The sequence below is a fragment of the Salmo trutta genome, chromosome 19 (genome assembly GCF_901001165.1).
Source record: "Salmo trutta chromosome 19, fSalTru1.1, whole genome shotgun sequence".
NCBI lineage: Eukaryota > Metazoa > Chordata > Actinopteri > Salmoniformes > Salmonidae > Salmo > Salmo trutta.
In genome coordinates this window covers 32,792,632-32,808,221 of record NC_042975.1, presented here as the reverse complement: position 1 = coordinate 32,808,221, position 15,590 = coordinate 32,792,632, and the positions used below count along the sequence as shown (strand labels likewise).

The following is a 15,590-nucleotide window of genomic DNA, read 5'->3' as shown; positions in this document are numbered from 1 at the left end:
TGATCAATAATCACAATCCTCCCTCTCTCCTGTTCTGACATGTGTGGGGGGTAATATAAGCGTTATTGGACACCTTGTCCGGAGATTTCAACTTTGAGTGATTAATGACAGTCATAATAAATGGTGAGTCTGTTAACATCAGGGTCCCCATGGCAGCAACGATTGCACTTTTCTATAAAGCACTGTATAATGACAGCCCCCCCACCCCATTCAAAAATGACAAAAGTCCAATACAGCCAACCTGCTTTAGCGTGAGTTGCTTATGCAGTAAGGAGAGAATTCAGAACTTAAAATGTTTTCATTTGAATACTGAAAGATTGTTGGATGCACTGTGCTGTATTCTCTCAGTGAAAGCTGCTCATCCAGACGTGTTATCATGAAAGTAGTTGATCAACAATCTACTGTATCTGGATGGTGATACTCAGTCTGTCTCCTTTATCGTCTATCTCCTCTCCCTCTCCCCAGAAAGATAAATCAGTATGTTTGCAGCACAAAGATAACCCACAAATATAGACTAAATAATAAAACTGTCTAACGTGTTCTGAAGCAACAAAGATTCAGAACCCGTTAAGACAGTTTTATTATTTTGTCTATATTTGTGGGTTATCTTTTTGCTGCAAACATACTGATTTATCTTTCTGGGGAGAGGGAGAGGAGATAGACGATAAAGGACAAAGGTGGGATTCCACTGGAATATTCAGTCTGTGTCTCATTTGCCTCAGGACAGTTGTAACCAACCTATTGTAACTTTGCTGCTCTGCATTTCACCCAGGAGAATGTTTATGATTTGAAAAAGGGCCTGTTGAGTCAAAAGAGGGTTGTATGAATACATCATGACAATTAGCAGTGTCTGAGTTAATGTGTGTGAATGCATACGGCTGAGTTAGAATTGATGCCAACTGGCTGTTAAAGTTTTTTGTTGGCTGAGTGTGTCACGTCCTGACCATAGAAAGATGTTATTTTCTATGGTAGAGTAGGTCAGGGCGTGACAGGTTTTTTTTCTTCTTCTCTGTTTTCTATTTCTATGTTTAGGTTCTAGTCTTGTATTTCTATGTTGGGGTTTTTGTTTGGGATGATCTCCAATTAGAGGCAGCTGGTTCTCGTTGTCTCTAATTGGAGATCATACTTAAGTAGGTGTTTTTCCACCTGGGTTTTGTGGGAGATTCATTTTGAGTTGTGTATGTTTCATCTCTGCGTCACGGTTTGTTGTTTTTGTCCTTCAGTTTATTTATGTATTGCATAGTTTCACAGTGTAAATAAAAATGTGGAACGACACACACGCTGCACCTTGGTCCTCTCATTCCTACGACAACCGTGACAGAGTGGGCTGACAGTTAGGTTCCCCCAAGCTCAGTTTTCTTATTTTTCTACCTTGGTGCTGAAATAATGGGCATTGTGGAAGTGAATGTAAATGCTGTACTGTAGACCCACTGAGTTACTAATGGTGAATGGAGTGTGCATACTGATACAACTAGTACACCATATTCACTGGCAACTCCAGCTAGCTGTATAAGTAAAGATATCAGAATGAATACTGAGTGAGAGACTGAACATTTGAATGGAAAACCATGTACTGTGAAAAGCTGTGGAGAGAGGAGGTCAGGAAGCAGAATAAAACATAAATTTGCCATGAAAAGTAAAGTTCTTTATCCTCAATGTGGGAAACAGAAGGAAATGCTCTCTCTGGCTGTGGAGAAAGGGATTGGGAAGCGTTGTCACCATGCTGACTGTTTCTGTGGGTTTTACTGTCACATGTTATTTAGCAGATGGAGTCGCCTGGTTGGTGCGTCAATTCAACAGACACCCTGTCAGTACAAAAAAAGCTATTTGGCAGGCTACCACACAGGGGTCCCATATGCCTCTGCTTCACTATTTCAGCTTTCGTTTGAACCCTAGTATTCACACTGTAAAGTGTTGCTGAGAGAATATATTGAGAGAGAGAGAGAACAGTGAGATGACAGACCTGTTCTAGTAGCTAAGGCAATCAACATGATGGGCCAACTTCACACTTGTCACTCTGGACGCAGCAATTAAGAGCCGTCAGAGTTTTAACAGGAAAAGACAGTTTGGATATCATTCATTACAGCACTTCACTCTGCACCTCTAATGAACATCCCCCTGAGAAATGCTTCTCATACTTTACTCTTTTCAAAAGATGCATAATTTATTAGACTTACCCTGAGCAACTTTACTTCAAATGCTTTTCTAAGAGTTTTAGAGTATCATTAATCCAAAACCTTTGACTTTCTAGTCGGCAGTGCTCTTATAACTTAACTGTTGACTTGATTTTATAGTCCAAAAGTTTTTATTTATTTTGGATGAAACAAATAAATTGTGCATTTGAAAAAACATTGAGAGCAATGCATTGACTATATTTCAATGAGCTAGTTACACTATTGTCACCCTTGTGCCAGGGTAAGAGACGATGAGTAATGACAATGAGTTAGACTCAGCCTTTTGACAGATGGGTTAATGGTATCATTGAGGGTTTTGATAGGGAGTGGCTCTTCTCAGTGGCTTAGGGCCCACATCACTATGTAAATAGTTAATCATCTCATTTAAACTATAGGGTTCATTGATTTTATTCGTTTTGTTGTCTTTGTGTGAAATTCAATGGCAGACATCCAGAGAGAGTCACACCTTTTATTTATTTTCTAATTAAACTGTTTGTTTTGTTCCACCACTATGCCCCTGCTGTCGTCTGTCTGTGCATGGATCCAGCTTTTAGATTTATTATGACACATTTTTTGTTTATCTTAAATGCCTATCTGGACATTATCTTTCCAATGTGTTGACTTGTTTGCTGTCACAGACGGAACAATAGGCATGCAATTAAAATGATCATTTGTGAAACTGCATTCAAGTGTAAGTATTCTATTCTCACGAGGTAGCCTACACTCTCCCTGATAAACATTAGAAACCTATTTGACCAAGATTCACAGCCACAATTTGAACAAGATATGGTACAGAACGTGATACAAAAGGCCTGTTCACAATGTCATGTCACTTTAGGGCTCTCGGAGAGATGGAACACACTTACAAACATACAAACCACCAGGAATACATTTGTAGAACTGCCTGTAAATGACCAAACACCAGCAATAATGGAAAAGCTGACAATAGAGCTAAACATATGGAGATTTAATTGGCATAAGTCCATTACAACGATCCGATCGACATTGTTGAATGGCACATTTTCTGTTTAACTGCCCTCTACCAGTAAAACTGATATAAACATTACAAAAATCCCAAACAAACAGAAATAACCTAAAGATTCCATTTAAAGCTAAAAGCCTCAGTCTACAATGCTTGATTGAATTGTTTTTGCAGACAGGCACTTGCTCCATATTCCCAACGCCTGCAGTGAAAAGGGGGATGTTTCCATTTTCTTCTAATAGAGAGTCTGGCTCTGGCCCTGAGACCTTTCTGCAGGAGCTGTAATGTTCAGCCATGTTTTTATCCCAGTGACACTGACAGTTTACACTGACGTTTAACTCAATGTTACTACACTCTCGGCAGCCACTCACAGTGGGTTCGACATGTCAAGTGTGTCAAACAATTACCCATTGGTGTGTTCATACAGTCACTTTCCCTCTGAGTCACTCTTCTGAAAATGTTCTGTAGCTGACAGAATTCTCCAACACATCTAAAAACCTTTCACCCAACCATGCTAATGACTAGACTGGACTACTACCTTTGGAGTGGTGGCAGAGATTACACCTTCCCCCTCCCCTTTATTTGTTGACGTGTCCTTTTGGACTCCAGTGTGGATCAGCTGAGGAGGATCATCTGGGTATGTAGTCGTGTGGCAGGCCGCTGTGGTTCCTGTCCCTCAGGGCCTGGTCCACCGTGTGGATGTAGGAGTCAATGGTGCTCCTCAACTCCGCTGTGAAGGGGTCGAAGGAGGGCCGCTGGGCCCTACCAGAGCGTTTGAAGTGACCGTCCTGGTTGCTCTGGGCACACATCAGCCTCTCCTCCGTTATGGTGGCGTTGAGGAAGGAGGTGAGGAGGCGGAGCTGGGGAAAGAGCGCCCTCTGCAGGTCCTCGTAGTGCACCACCAGCAGGCGACGGCCAAACTGCAGCCAGCTCAGAGCGTGGGACGCCCACCAGGGGGCATAGCTGTCAACAAACTCTGGCCACTCTGAGGTAAACAGAGGAGAGAAGAAACCGAGGTATCTGATCAGTGTGTGCTGTGCACAGACATTGCTGACATCTCACGTTCAGTTTATGCAGCGATATGGCAGCTGAATATTTGTCACCATTTATGAACATCTGTTTGAAACAGACTTTTGACCAATAGTTGACCAAAATCTCTTTGTGTTGGTTTTTGCATGCCTTAATGGTTTGTGCATGCCTTAGTTGGCACATAACCCCCAGTCCATTTCCCAAACCACTGAGCTGTGATTGTTGTTACCTTTGCTCCTCCACTGTTTGTCTGTGGCGTAGCCAAGGTGTCCGGCACACTTCCTGTTGAACTCTGCCACGAGGGAACGGTAGGGGTTACGGATCAGTAAGATGGCAGAGTCAAACATCTCGATCTCTCTCTGCCCACTCTCATGGGTCTTAACACAGATGCTACGCCCACTCTTCCAGTAGTCCTTCTCCCCTTTGAAACCTGGTAGAAAACCCCAGATACACAAGAAGATCAAACCTCCGCAAGGCCACGTGTCACAAAACACTAAAGGTCAAGATCAAGTTACTGTCATCGATATTTGTAAGTACTGTACAAGTACATACATTAGAATTTCTCTATGAGAGCCCACGGTTTAGAAAATGGTGGCGCGTGCTTGAAAATGATACAATGATATATTCCAGGAGAGAAACATCAATCATTCCTGGTATATGTTATTATTATCCATCACAACACCTGAGCTGTGATCACATTCAGCCTCACCTCTGTTGTAAAGCGTGCCATCGAAGTAGAAGCTGCCAGTGTAGTAGCCTGTCACGAGCTCGATCAGGTGGCGTACCCAGGTGTTGCCAGCTCCGGGGAAGCTGGAGAGAGCCACCAGGGAGGTGGACCTCTCAGGTAGAAACGTCCTCTCTTTGCACCTGGAGTCTGAATGAGGCAGAAACATCTGGGTTGAACATCGCCATAGACACAGGCCATTGATCTATCTTTGAGCTACTGTATTGAAGCATGCTGTTGCTAAGAGCTAACAGTTACAGTAAAGTATAAAGCCTGAATATTTGACAGTATGTTATTTTTATGGTTGAAATCTTGGACTGTAGTATAAGTGAAAATGAAGGCTACTCAAGACTCTCACCAAGCACAGGTGTCTGGTAGACCTGGTAGTAGTATTGGTCTAACCGGGATGTGGAGGCAACAGTGTGTGCTGTGCCGTTGGTCTCCAGACATGGCTGGTCTGGTGGCAGACGTTGGTTCAGTCTAAACAGAGACGAGGCCCAGGCACAGTAACAGTGTGGGTTCCTCAACACAGCCAGTGGGAGCTCCTGCAGTACCGAACCAGGACCATTAAAAACATCAGAGGCATAACTTCAAGCAGTAATTTCCAGTTCAAGGAATATGACTGGGCACTCATTCCCCCTCCGGTGGATTGGATGTGATTTCACCCTTGGGTAACGGGATGGGTGGGTTATATAAGATGTCTGAACCACCCCTGTCCTATTTCCTTTGATTCCTTTTTTTTCCCAAGTTCAGATATTTTTTGCACAAGTTGTCCTAGTTTTTCTATTCAACATAGCATAGCCCCCACCACCCCCACACTATATGGAGTTACAATTTCTATGGAGGCTGACTCTGACAGTGCTCTTTGTTTATTGACACTGGGAGTTACACAAATGTGAAAACACACAAAGCACAAAAGTGTACACACACACACACACACACACACACACACACAGTGAACAGGCTAAATCAAATTCAATATTATCTCCCAGCCATTTGTGTGTAGAGCAGAGTAAAGTAGAGCAGAGGACCCTACTGATGCACCCAGACTGTGTTGAAGGACTGATTACAGCGCCCATCTATTTCTCATTAGAGGGACATTTAACCTTAAACAGTCAAATGGTGTTCCAGTAGCTCCATCGCACAGAGCCATGCCATTCTAATCTACCATCTGAGGGGGGCAGAGACAGAGACAGCCCATGATACCTCACCCCTGGGTCTGTGTGAGGAAGACTGGGGTCTGGGCTGGTGGTGAAGATGAAATAAATGGTTCAGTGGTTTTCAGGGTTTCTTGCTGGGAACAGAATCAAACCTTATCTGTGCAGGTCTCGATGCAGGACTGTGACGTGGAGTTTGACTGGAGGGAGTAGACAGGGAAGACGATGGTGGTGTTTTTTGGCAACTTGAAGCAGCCACTGTAGCGGACATTTCTGACTGCAGAACAGAGGTATGCAGACATCAGGCCACAGCTTATCAACATAGCTAAATGCATTCAATGTATTTTCTCTTTATGAGCTGCAATGTTGATCAATGCAAACATATTAGTCTTACACTGCCAAGCTTAAATCAAATGTTGCCCATAGAAATCGACCTATTATCTACTTACCCTAGATGGGAAATGACTAAACTGCATAGTGGCTACGGCTCATATAGTGCATGCATTAGTATAGCACTGGTCTCTCGTGACACTTTTGGCCAGGACACATGTGAAGTGCTTCTGGGTTCAGAGATTAGTCAAGCACATTACAGCCGCTCAGTCAGCCAGTGCTCTATACCAGGTTGCGTGTACTCACATTTCCTCTGTCCTGGGAGCTGTTCCTCCACCTTGTAGATGGAGAGGCGCCCCACGCCCCCACAGGGTGCTCCCCTCTCCCCCCTCTCCCCTCTGCAGCCCAGGCTACAGTCCTCCTCCTGGGCCCGCGGGCTGCTGATGTGGTTACCACAGTGACACTCTGCTCCGTACTCCAGACCTGCGAACCGGTAACCACTGCAGAGAGAGGGAGACATACAGCACTGACTCACCTCAGTGCCTTAGCCCAGGGCTATCTTTAATCACAGGCTATTATTAGCCCAGGGCTATCTTTAATCACAGGCTATCATTATCCCAGGGCTATCTTTAATCACAGGCTATCATTAGCCCAGGGCTATCTTTAATCACAGGCTATCATTAGCCCAGGGCTATCTTTAATCCCATGCTATCCTTAGAACAAGGCTATCATTAGCCCAGGGCTATATTTAATCACAGGCTATCATTAGCCCAGGGCTATCTTTAATCACAGGCTATCATTATCCCAGGGCTAACTTTAATCACATGCTATCATTAGCCAGGGCTATCTTTAATCACAGGCTATCATTAGCCCAGGGCTATCTTTAATCACAGGCTATCATTAGCCCAGGACTATCTTTAGTCACAGGCTATCATTATCCTAGGGCTATCTTTAATCACATGCTATCATAAGAACAAGGCTATCTTTAATCACAGGCTATCATTAACCCAGGGCTATCTTTAATCACAGGCTATCATTATCCCAGGGCTATCTTTAATCACATGCTATACTTAGAACAAGGCTATCATTAGCCCAGGGCTATCTTTAATCACAGGCTATCATTAGCCCAGGGCTATCTTTAATCCCATGCTATCCTTAGAACAAGGCTATCTTTAATCACAGGCTATCATTAGCCCAGGGATATCTTTAATCACAGGCTATCATTAGCCCAGGGATATCTTTAATCACATGCTATCATTAGCCTTGGGCTATCTTTAGTCACAGGCTATAATTAGCCCAGGGCTATCTTTAATCACATGCTATCATAAGAACAAGGCTATCTTTAATCACAGGCTATCATTAACCCAGGGCTATCTTTAATCACAGGCTATCATTAGCCCAGGGCTATCTTTCATCCCATGCTATCCTTAGAACAAGGCTATCTTTAATCACAGGCTATCATTAGCCCAGGGCTATCTTTAATCACAGGCTATCATTAACCCAGGGCTATCTTTAATCACAGGCTATCATTATCCCAGGGCTATCTTTAATCACATGCTATACTTAGAACAAGGCTATCATTAGCCCAGGGCTATCTTTAATCACAGGCTATCATTAGCCCAGGGCTATCTTTAATCCCATGCTATCCTTAGAACAAGGCTATCTTTTATCACATGCTATCATTAGCCCAGGACTATCTTTAGTCACAGGCTATCATTAGCCCAGTGCTATCTTTAATCACATGCTATCATAAGAACAAGGCTATCTTTAATCACAGGCTATCATTAGCCCAGGGCTATCTTTAATCACAGGCTATCATTAGCCCAGGACTATCTTTAGTCACAGGCTATCATTATCCCAGGGCTATCTTTAATCACATGCTATCATAAGAACAAGGCTATCTTTAATCACAGGCTATCATTAACCCAGGGCTATCTTTAATCACAGGCTATCATTAGCCCAGGGCTATCTTTAATCCCATGCTATCCTTAGAACAAGGCTATCTTTAATCACAGGCTATCATTAGCCCAGGGCTATCTTTAATCACAGGCTATCATTAGCCCAGGGATATCTTTAATCCCATGCTATCATTAGCCCAGGGCTATCTTTAATCACAGGCTATCATTAGCCCAGGGCTATCTTTAATCACATGCTATCATAAGAACAAGGCTATCTTTAATCACAGGCTATCATTAACCCAGGGCTATCTTTAATCACAGGCTATAATTAGCCTAGGGCTATCTTTAATCACAGGCTATCATTAGCCTTGGGCTACCTTGTTCCATAGGACACCAGATTGCATAACCCCAGGCCAGCGTGTGAATAAATACTAAACATTTTAATTGAATCAATCAGAGCAGGCAGCAGTGAAGCCCAGCGTTAATTTCTCAGTGGTGCTGGCTGGTAACAGTTTTCACTGTTGACAAAATCACAGTAATAGTTCTGGGTGGATGATGGGGGTCTTTTATCCCAAGGGCTATATGAGTCATCCTACTTTAAGTCTCTTTATCCTCTCTCCTTGGAAAGAGAGGAGATATCCAAAATGACCTTTTAGCATTTGCTTTGAGCCCCACCATAAACAGGCTTATGATTCTGGCTGAATATCCTCCCAGCAGTCCACATGGTCTGATTATGTTTGCATTGGCTATTTGTTTTCGTGGCAATCATTTCCTGCTTCTAGACTTCCTGTGAAATAAGGCCCTGTTAAATGTTTTGTCATAAATTGATTTATTCAGTTGTGTAATGAATTTTAATGATTACTAACACCCCCTAATACCCACTATATCTCATTCTGCATCTCTAACACAGATCTGGCCCTCCACTACACACCACCACCATCCTGCCACCTGGCTCCCCATTGAAACACAGGACCTATTCATCCCAGTGACTGAGACAGAATAATTAACCAAATAGCAGCAGCTCGCCATGGTTCCTCTAGACTCATTACCTTTCTGAGCAGGTGTCTTGACACAAAGAGCTGGTCATTTTGCGCAGATCATACAGCATGGTTCCCCCCAGGGCTCGTTCATTGGCATCATGCATGAAGCAGCCCATGTAGGTCCCTTGCCATGTCAAAATAAAACAGTAAATGAAAAGCCATATTACAAATCCATTTGTACAACATTATACAATATGAATTGTTTAGTACAACACACTATTGAGCAGAGGTAACACAGATTTTCAGCAGATTTGAGCCTGTCAGTCCTGTCATTAAGCCTGGAACAAATACAATTTCAACCCAGATCTGGTATGCAGTCAGCAGTTAAACTACAGACATGTTGGCGCTCAAAGTAAATGATGTTACATTAGGTAGGTGGTACCTTTGTAGCTTTTATTGCGTTGTAGAGGACCTCTCTGCTCCTGCGTGTCTGGTATGAGACCGTGGAACCAGCGGTGGTGCAGGTGTTGCACCCCCAGGTGTCGGGACGTGGGCCAGTGTCGCCCCGTCTTGATGCCCCCTCCACCACCCAACACACCCTGGGTGGCTGCCCATCTGGAGCGCGCCCTCAGGCCCAGGCCGGGGGAGGCCCTCACGGCTGTGGGAGGTGCTGGCAGTGCCATGAGAGAAGGGAGACTGGCGTCGCCTGGTGGCTGAGCGGTCTTTAGGGTCAGGCTGGAGCGCTGCAGCAGCAGGATGCTCCCCGCCATAAGGTAGGCGATCCCCAGGAAGAGGAGGAGCATCTGAGCTCGCCGCAGGAAGCAACGCAGCCTGTAGAGGGGCGTGGCCATCCCCACTGTTCAGCTGGTGGCTCTTTGACCCTTAGTGAGCCACCATTCCAGAGAGCATGGTGAGGGTTAAAACCTCATTATAACCTTCCCAAGGCCCCATCAGTCCAGTCACACAGTAGGTAGGCTACCTGGCTGCAGCCTTAGATGGTTAATGACTCTTCGTGGTTCATAGCCATGCCTTTGGACTGGTAACCAAAAGGACCACTGTGTAATCAGGTCCCTCAGATGTGTCACAGCAGCGCCAGACTTTACAGTAATCTCCAAGGGAACAGAACAGCCAGCAAGCCCTGGAAGCCAGTAGTTTCTTGGAAAAACCTAGGGCAACAAAATAGAAGCAAGCAAGTCCGATGTAAATTGGCAGAACATATTTCTCTGTGTATATGACCTCTGTAGAATATAGGAGGGAAACGTATATAGCTCGGGGGATTAGATCCATAGTTCATGTTGGCATATTTGTGTTTCTGTTCTAGAGCACTGAGCATAAAGTCATTTCAGTTGATGTTGACATATAGGATTGTGTTTCTGTTCTAGAACACTGAGCATTAAGTTATTTCAGCTCATGTTGACATATAGGATTGTGTTTCTGTTCTAGAGCACTGAGCATTAAGTAATTTCCCTTGCTATTCGTTGTTTGTCTTTCCTCTGAACCGGGTATGATACTATATCTGGTGTTAATGGGTGTGTGGGAAGAGGTTATCTTCCTGTTAGCTACAGCACATCCTTAGTTTCTCTGTTTCGCTTGTCTTTGCTTCGTAAATCTCCACCATTCTGCCTCAATTACACTGGCAGCATGACAGCATCACAGCACCATCTGTATTATATTGCTGTTTCCCTGACTTAAATCAGAGTGTTGGTACGTTTGTAAAGCTCCACACTGGCTGGTGTTTGTGATTGGGCTTTGTCAACTATCTTTTGATGATCAGTACCATAACAAACCAATTACGTTCAAGCAGCAACTCAGATGAGACATGGAAATTAGTGCTCTTCAATTGGACAAGTTCTCTCTCTAATTCTGGAGTGGTAGGTTAGTGGAGAAATGCCAGGTAGTGCATGACAGGCAAGAGATGAAAGCCACTAACAGGAGAGGTTTCACTGTCCCACTGGGCACAGATATCAGTTCAAAGTCTACTTTTGATTTACATTAGGTTGTATTCACTAACGTGAATTCAATGTGAAATCAACAAAAAAGTTCGTGTAATTGGATTTAAATTGGATGAAAGAATCTAATCAGTTTTCCCCGTTGAATCAAAGAGTCACATGCTTTTTTGACTGAAACAACGTGGAAACAATGTTGATTCAACCAGTTTTGCCCAGTGGGGTGCAATCAGCACTAAACCGTCTGCACAAAGACAGCAGCCAGACCATAATGTAATGTTACAGTATTATGGCCATGACCCTTCCTTTTAGGTCTTTTTTGCCACTAATTCCAATAGTATGACTTTTCTACTGTTTCGATCTTATCAGGCTACCTCTCGGGATCTTGTTCATAATACTAGGCTACCAACCAAGAGAAGCAACAGTTTGCACATACACTATGCTCCCACCACAGAGCACATCATGTGTTTCTAGTGTTTCACGAACCGCCAACTTCTCTAACTGATCAGCATTTCTAATGATTTCTAGAAGTAGTCTATAGATTAGCAACATTTTCGAAAATAATGCCCGCTGTCAAATAATAAACTATGATTTTTGTCAGCGTTAATCTACCTGTGTAATGTATAAGGCATAATAACATATATCACCCAATGGAGGATCAAAACAAGTTGCAAAGCGCACATTTACTCAATAATGCATAACCAGTGTTATAAAATACAAATCTGAATACCGTTTAGCCTACCTTGGATGTCGACGGTTCAAGATTGCGTGTTATCATACAGAAGGCTATCAGATTCAGGGTCGAATCTCTCTCCCACGTATTCTGAAATCTAAAATATTCGCTCCTATTTTATATCCAAAACCAGTGAAGCCACGTTTGTATTGTTACGTTTAAGAATTGTCTCCCCGCTCTTCGTCTTTCCCCACTCTCTCTCCCTCTCCATGGAAGAGCAGATCGTTACAAAATTAGATGGCAGGGAGTGAGGGAGCATACACATTTGCATTGGCGATCCCTGACGCGTCACGAGTCCGCCGTCCTTGTTTATGGGAGAAGTGTCCCCCAGTGGCCATGAACCACTATGGTATGCTATGATCCCTTGGCTAACAGTTACTGTAGAAAGCTGCGCGCATGTTGCCTGCGTCAACAAATGAATGAAGTTCTAACCATTTAAGGGTTACTGTGCTGCCCACCAGCTGTCCATTCTGACATTGACAATTGTCCATTCAGCCCTTGTGTTCATTCATTAGAAGCCTCTCCGTCATCCGTGCAGAGAACGTAGCCTGCATCAAATGAGGAGAGGTGACAGTCTAAGCCAGTAGGATTTTAAACAAGATGTCAGCACCACGGACAGCGCCAATTCTGAACGTTACCAGTGTTTGATTTTCTTTCTTTCGGACCAAAACTATTTTACTGATTGTAGCCCTTAATTATTTACATACAATTGCTGAGTAAGTATCTGGTCATTTAATCTATGGTAAAATGTAACAACATGGCTAATAATAAAACAAGTTTTTGTTAGGAATGATTAAAGTAAGCACTAAAAGTAAGCCTAGTTAGCGGTTGTGTTGTCCATGATGTATTGTAATCTATTACGATTAACATTGATCTATTCATATTAATTAATCATTAATTGCATTTCTATAGCGCTTTTCATCGAATCAAAACGTTCAAGAGCAAAAAACTAACAAGCAATATATCATGACAGGTCAACCAATAATAGAGGCCAAGTACTTGCAAGATGCATCCTCTGAAGATGGAGAGGGTCCGTTCATGGCTTGAGAGAGCTGGTCAGAGGATGGTAGATGATGGTGATGGAGTCTGCTGATGAGCTTGTCGAGGGCAAGTCTGGGAACCAGCCTGACTCTTATAGCCATTGGACGTATCCTCTTCCACTCTGTAGCACCCACGTCATACATCAGCAGCTTCTGCTGGGCGCCAGAATGCAAAAAGCTCATCACACAAAGTTCAGAATAGTTAGCTGGTTGTTCTCACTCAGCACTGCTGTATTCCTCTCTCTCCCATCCATTCCTCTCACGCTTCAGACGACTCTTCAAATGATGTAGATCAGGAATTGGCATCCAGGTGAACAAAAAAGCTGGTACTATGTCCTCCAGATGCATTTTTCAAGCAAAAACATCAGCCAACCTGATAGCTAGCTAGCCAGCCAAGCCAAAACATGTTAACCTGTCAGTCAGTGTATGCAAATCCGTGGCTCAAAAACACCAGATATATGCAATAAAAACCATGTTTTCAAAAACAAAAGAGCTGATTTAAAAATCAACAATTAAAAACAACTAAAAAATAACTAAATATATACACATTTACAGGAGCTCTGTGGTTAGGCTGCTACTAGGGTCACATGGCAACTGTCTATATTGTAACACATACTAGACTTGTTCTGATCTTTTTTTATGACCAATGTGTAATTGCTGACCAGGAATTTGAGCTGTTAGATCAAGTGGTGGGATAGCGGGGCGGCTGCAACTCACAACACTTTGTAGTTAGCCTCACATTGATTAAGTCTTCTTCAACTGATTAAAACATCCAACAGACTATTACAGTAAGACATGTCTAATTTTACACTAATATTCATGGTACTAATATATGGAATATGAGGAAATTACATATGCATCTGGGGCAGCAATGCAGAAGGTCTTCTCTTCCTGGCAGATGTCTGAACTGTGTGGATCAAGCAGCCAGTGAACCTTGCCTGTCAAGACTCAAACATAATTCTCTATGAGGATGTGAGCCAACATTCAAGGCCCCATTACATGTAATAAACATACAACCCTTCAATGATTCTGCCATCTCTACTTCAACATTTCCCTTGCCTATATGTTTTGCAAAGAGCCCCCATTTACAATCATCTTCCAGCTTGCAATCTATTCCTTTCATTCTGCGGTAGGGAAGTGCACCCTGGTGAACCTGACTACCTGAGCTGAGATGAAAGGGGGTAATTGCTGCAAGGTTATTAAAATAAACTGATGATTAGTCAGAAAGAATCTAGCTTCCAGCTGTGAGTCTGTGGGTCTGTTTCTCTGGCTGCAAGCATGGGTTCCATGCAGGTGAGGTGACTTGTTTTAAAAAATGTCTATATTTCCATTGAGAGCACAGAACATTGCATGTAATTGCCTTGAAAAGGAAAAGCATTACAGGACATACAACATGTAATTGTAAAAAAGACTTTGACTAAGGGTGCTGACCCCCCAACTTAAAAGCATGCCCACGCATACATGCAGGCATGTAAGCATGCACGTAGACACACACACATACACAAACGTACACAAATCTCTGTTTTTCTTCTTCTCAGTGGGTGGTTCATTGGGCTCTGACAATTAAAAGAAACATCTGGGACTAAAGATTCGTTATCACCTCTGTGTGCTGTGTTCTATACCCTTGGAAAGAAAATGGCTCTATTTTTTACTCCTCTTACAAATCTTCGTGGAGACATCCGCCTCATTTCTCTGTTTACCACTAATCCTGCCAAGAGTTTTTCTACCCTATTAAACTGGGATCTGTCCAACTACACAGGGAACAAGCAGCTTGTCCACGCACAAGGGTTCTAATAGTGTCTCTCTACACCACTTTGGAGCCACTGGTTCATAACCGGATACAGGCAATATTATACTATAGCTTTGTATGCTCACAGCCAAATGTCCACAATTCAGTACATGGTGACCTGTCCATTTAATAGCTTGGCTACACCACATCAACAGTCACCATTGCTGGACACTCTGTGTTGACCTTGGCTGTAAAAGTTCATTCTAATAAAAGCAGACAGTGAATGAGGGATCTTTTTACTGGCCTGATGTCCAGAACATCGACCGAGCCTCCCATCCACTGTAAATCAAGCAGTGCTATTCACTAAGGCTTCAATAGAAACCTCTTCGTTTAGATGGATTGCAAGCTCCCAATGATGCTGCTGGCTTAGACTGGACTGTTGTGTTTATTAGTAGCTGATCACTGAATTTGCCACATTGCCACAAGTGTTTGCAATGAGACATGATCAATTGTAAACAGTGGAAAACCATTCAAGATTTTGCTTTACGGCTCAAATGTAAGCCACAGGTTGGCCACATGAAAGCCAGCAGTGGGTGCCACAGTGTCTGTAGGCTATTGCCCTCTACAGATCCATCTCTAACCCTGATCTAAAGTCTCCAACTAAACTGGCCTGGAATCTAAACCTAATCAGTTAAATGAGATTAGTTTATTTTAATTCTCTTTGTGAGGATCGATCAGCACAGGGGGCATCGTTGTCTCGTGTGGATCTCATGGGTAGACAGTGGTAGTGCCAATTGCCAACCTGGTGGATCTCAGAGCTCGTCGTTGTGAGTAATCCTTTTGGTTTGCCCAAGGTCACAGAACAATC

At 43.3% G+C, this 15,590-nt stretch overlaps 1 protein-coding gene across 2 annotated transcripts; it reads right to left on the bottom strand.

Moving 5' to 3' along the window:
- Positions 1-3,126: 3,126 nt before the first annotated feature.
- On the bottom strand, positions 3,127-13,051 carry LOC115154362 (WSC domain-containing protein 1). 2 transcript variants are annotated; one of them, XM_029700521.1, is made up of 9 exons: positions 12,953-13,051; positions 9,717-10,440; positions 9,344-9,458; positions 6,703-6,896; positions 6,222-6,343; positions 5,268-5,454; positions 4,895-5,059; positions 4,415-4,615; positions 3,127-4,141 (listed from the first exon to the last, which is right to left on the bottom strand). In XM_029700521.1, the coding sequence occupies exons 2-9, from the start codon at positions 10,123-10,125 to the stop codon at positions 3,786-3,788; spliced, it is 1,749 nt and encodes a 582-aa protein (XP_029556381.1). In that variant the 5' UTR covers positions 10,126-10,440; positions 12,953-13,051; the 3' UTR covers positions 3,127-3,785. The 2 variants fall into 2 exon arrangements, with proteins under 2 accessions (XP_029556381.1, XP_029556380.1); XM_029700520.1 differs by lacking the exon at positions 12,953-13,051 and adding an exon at positions 11,963-12,278.
- Positions 13,052-15,590: the final 2,539 nt, after the last annotated feature.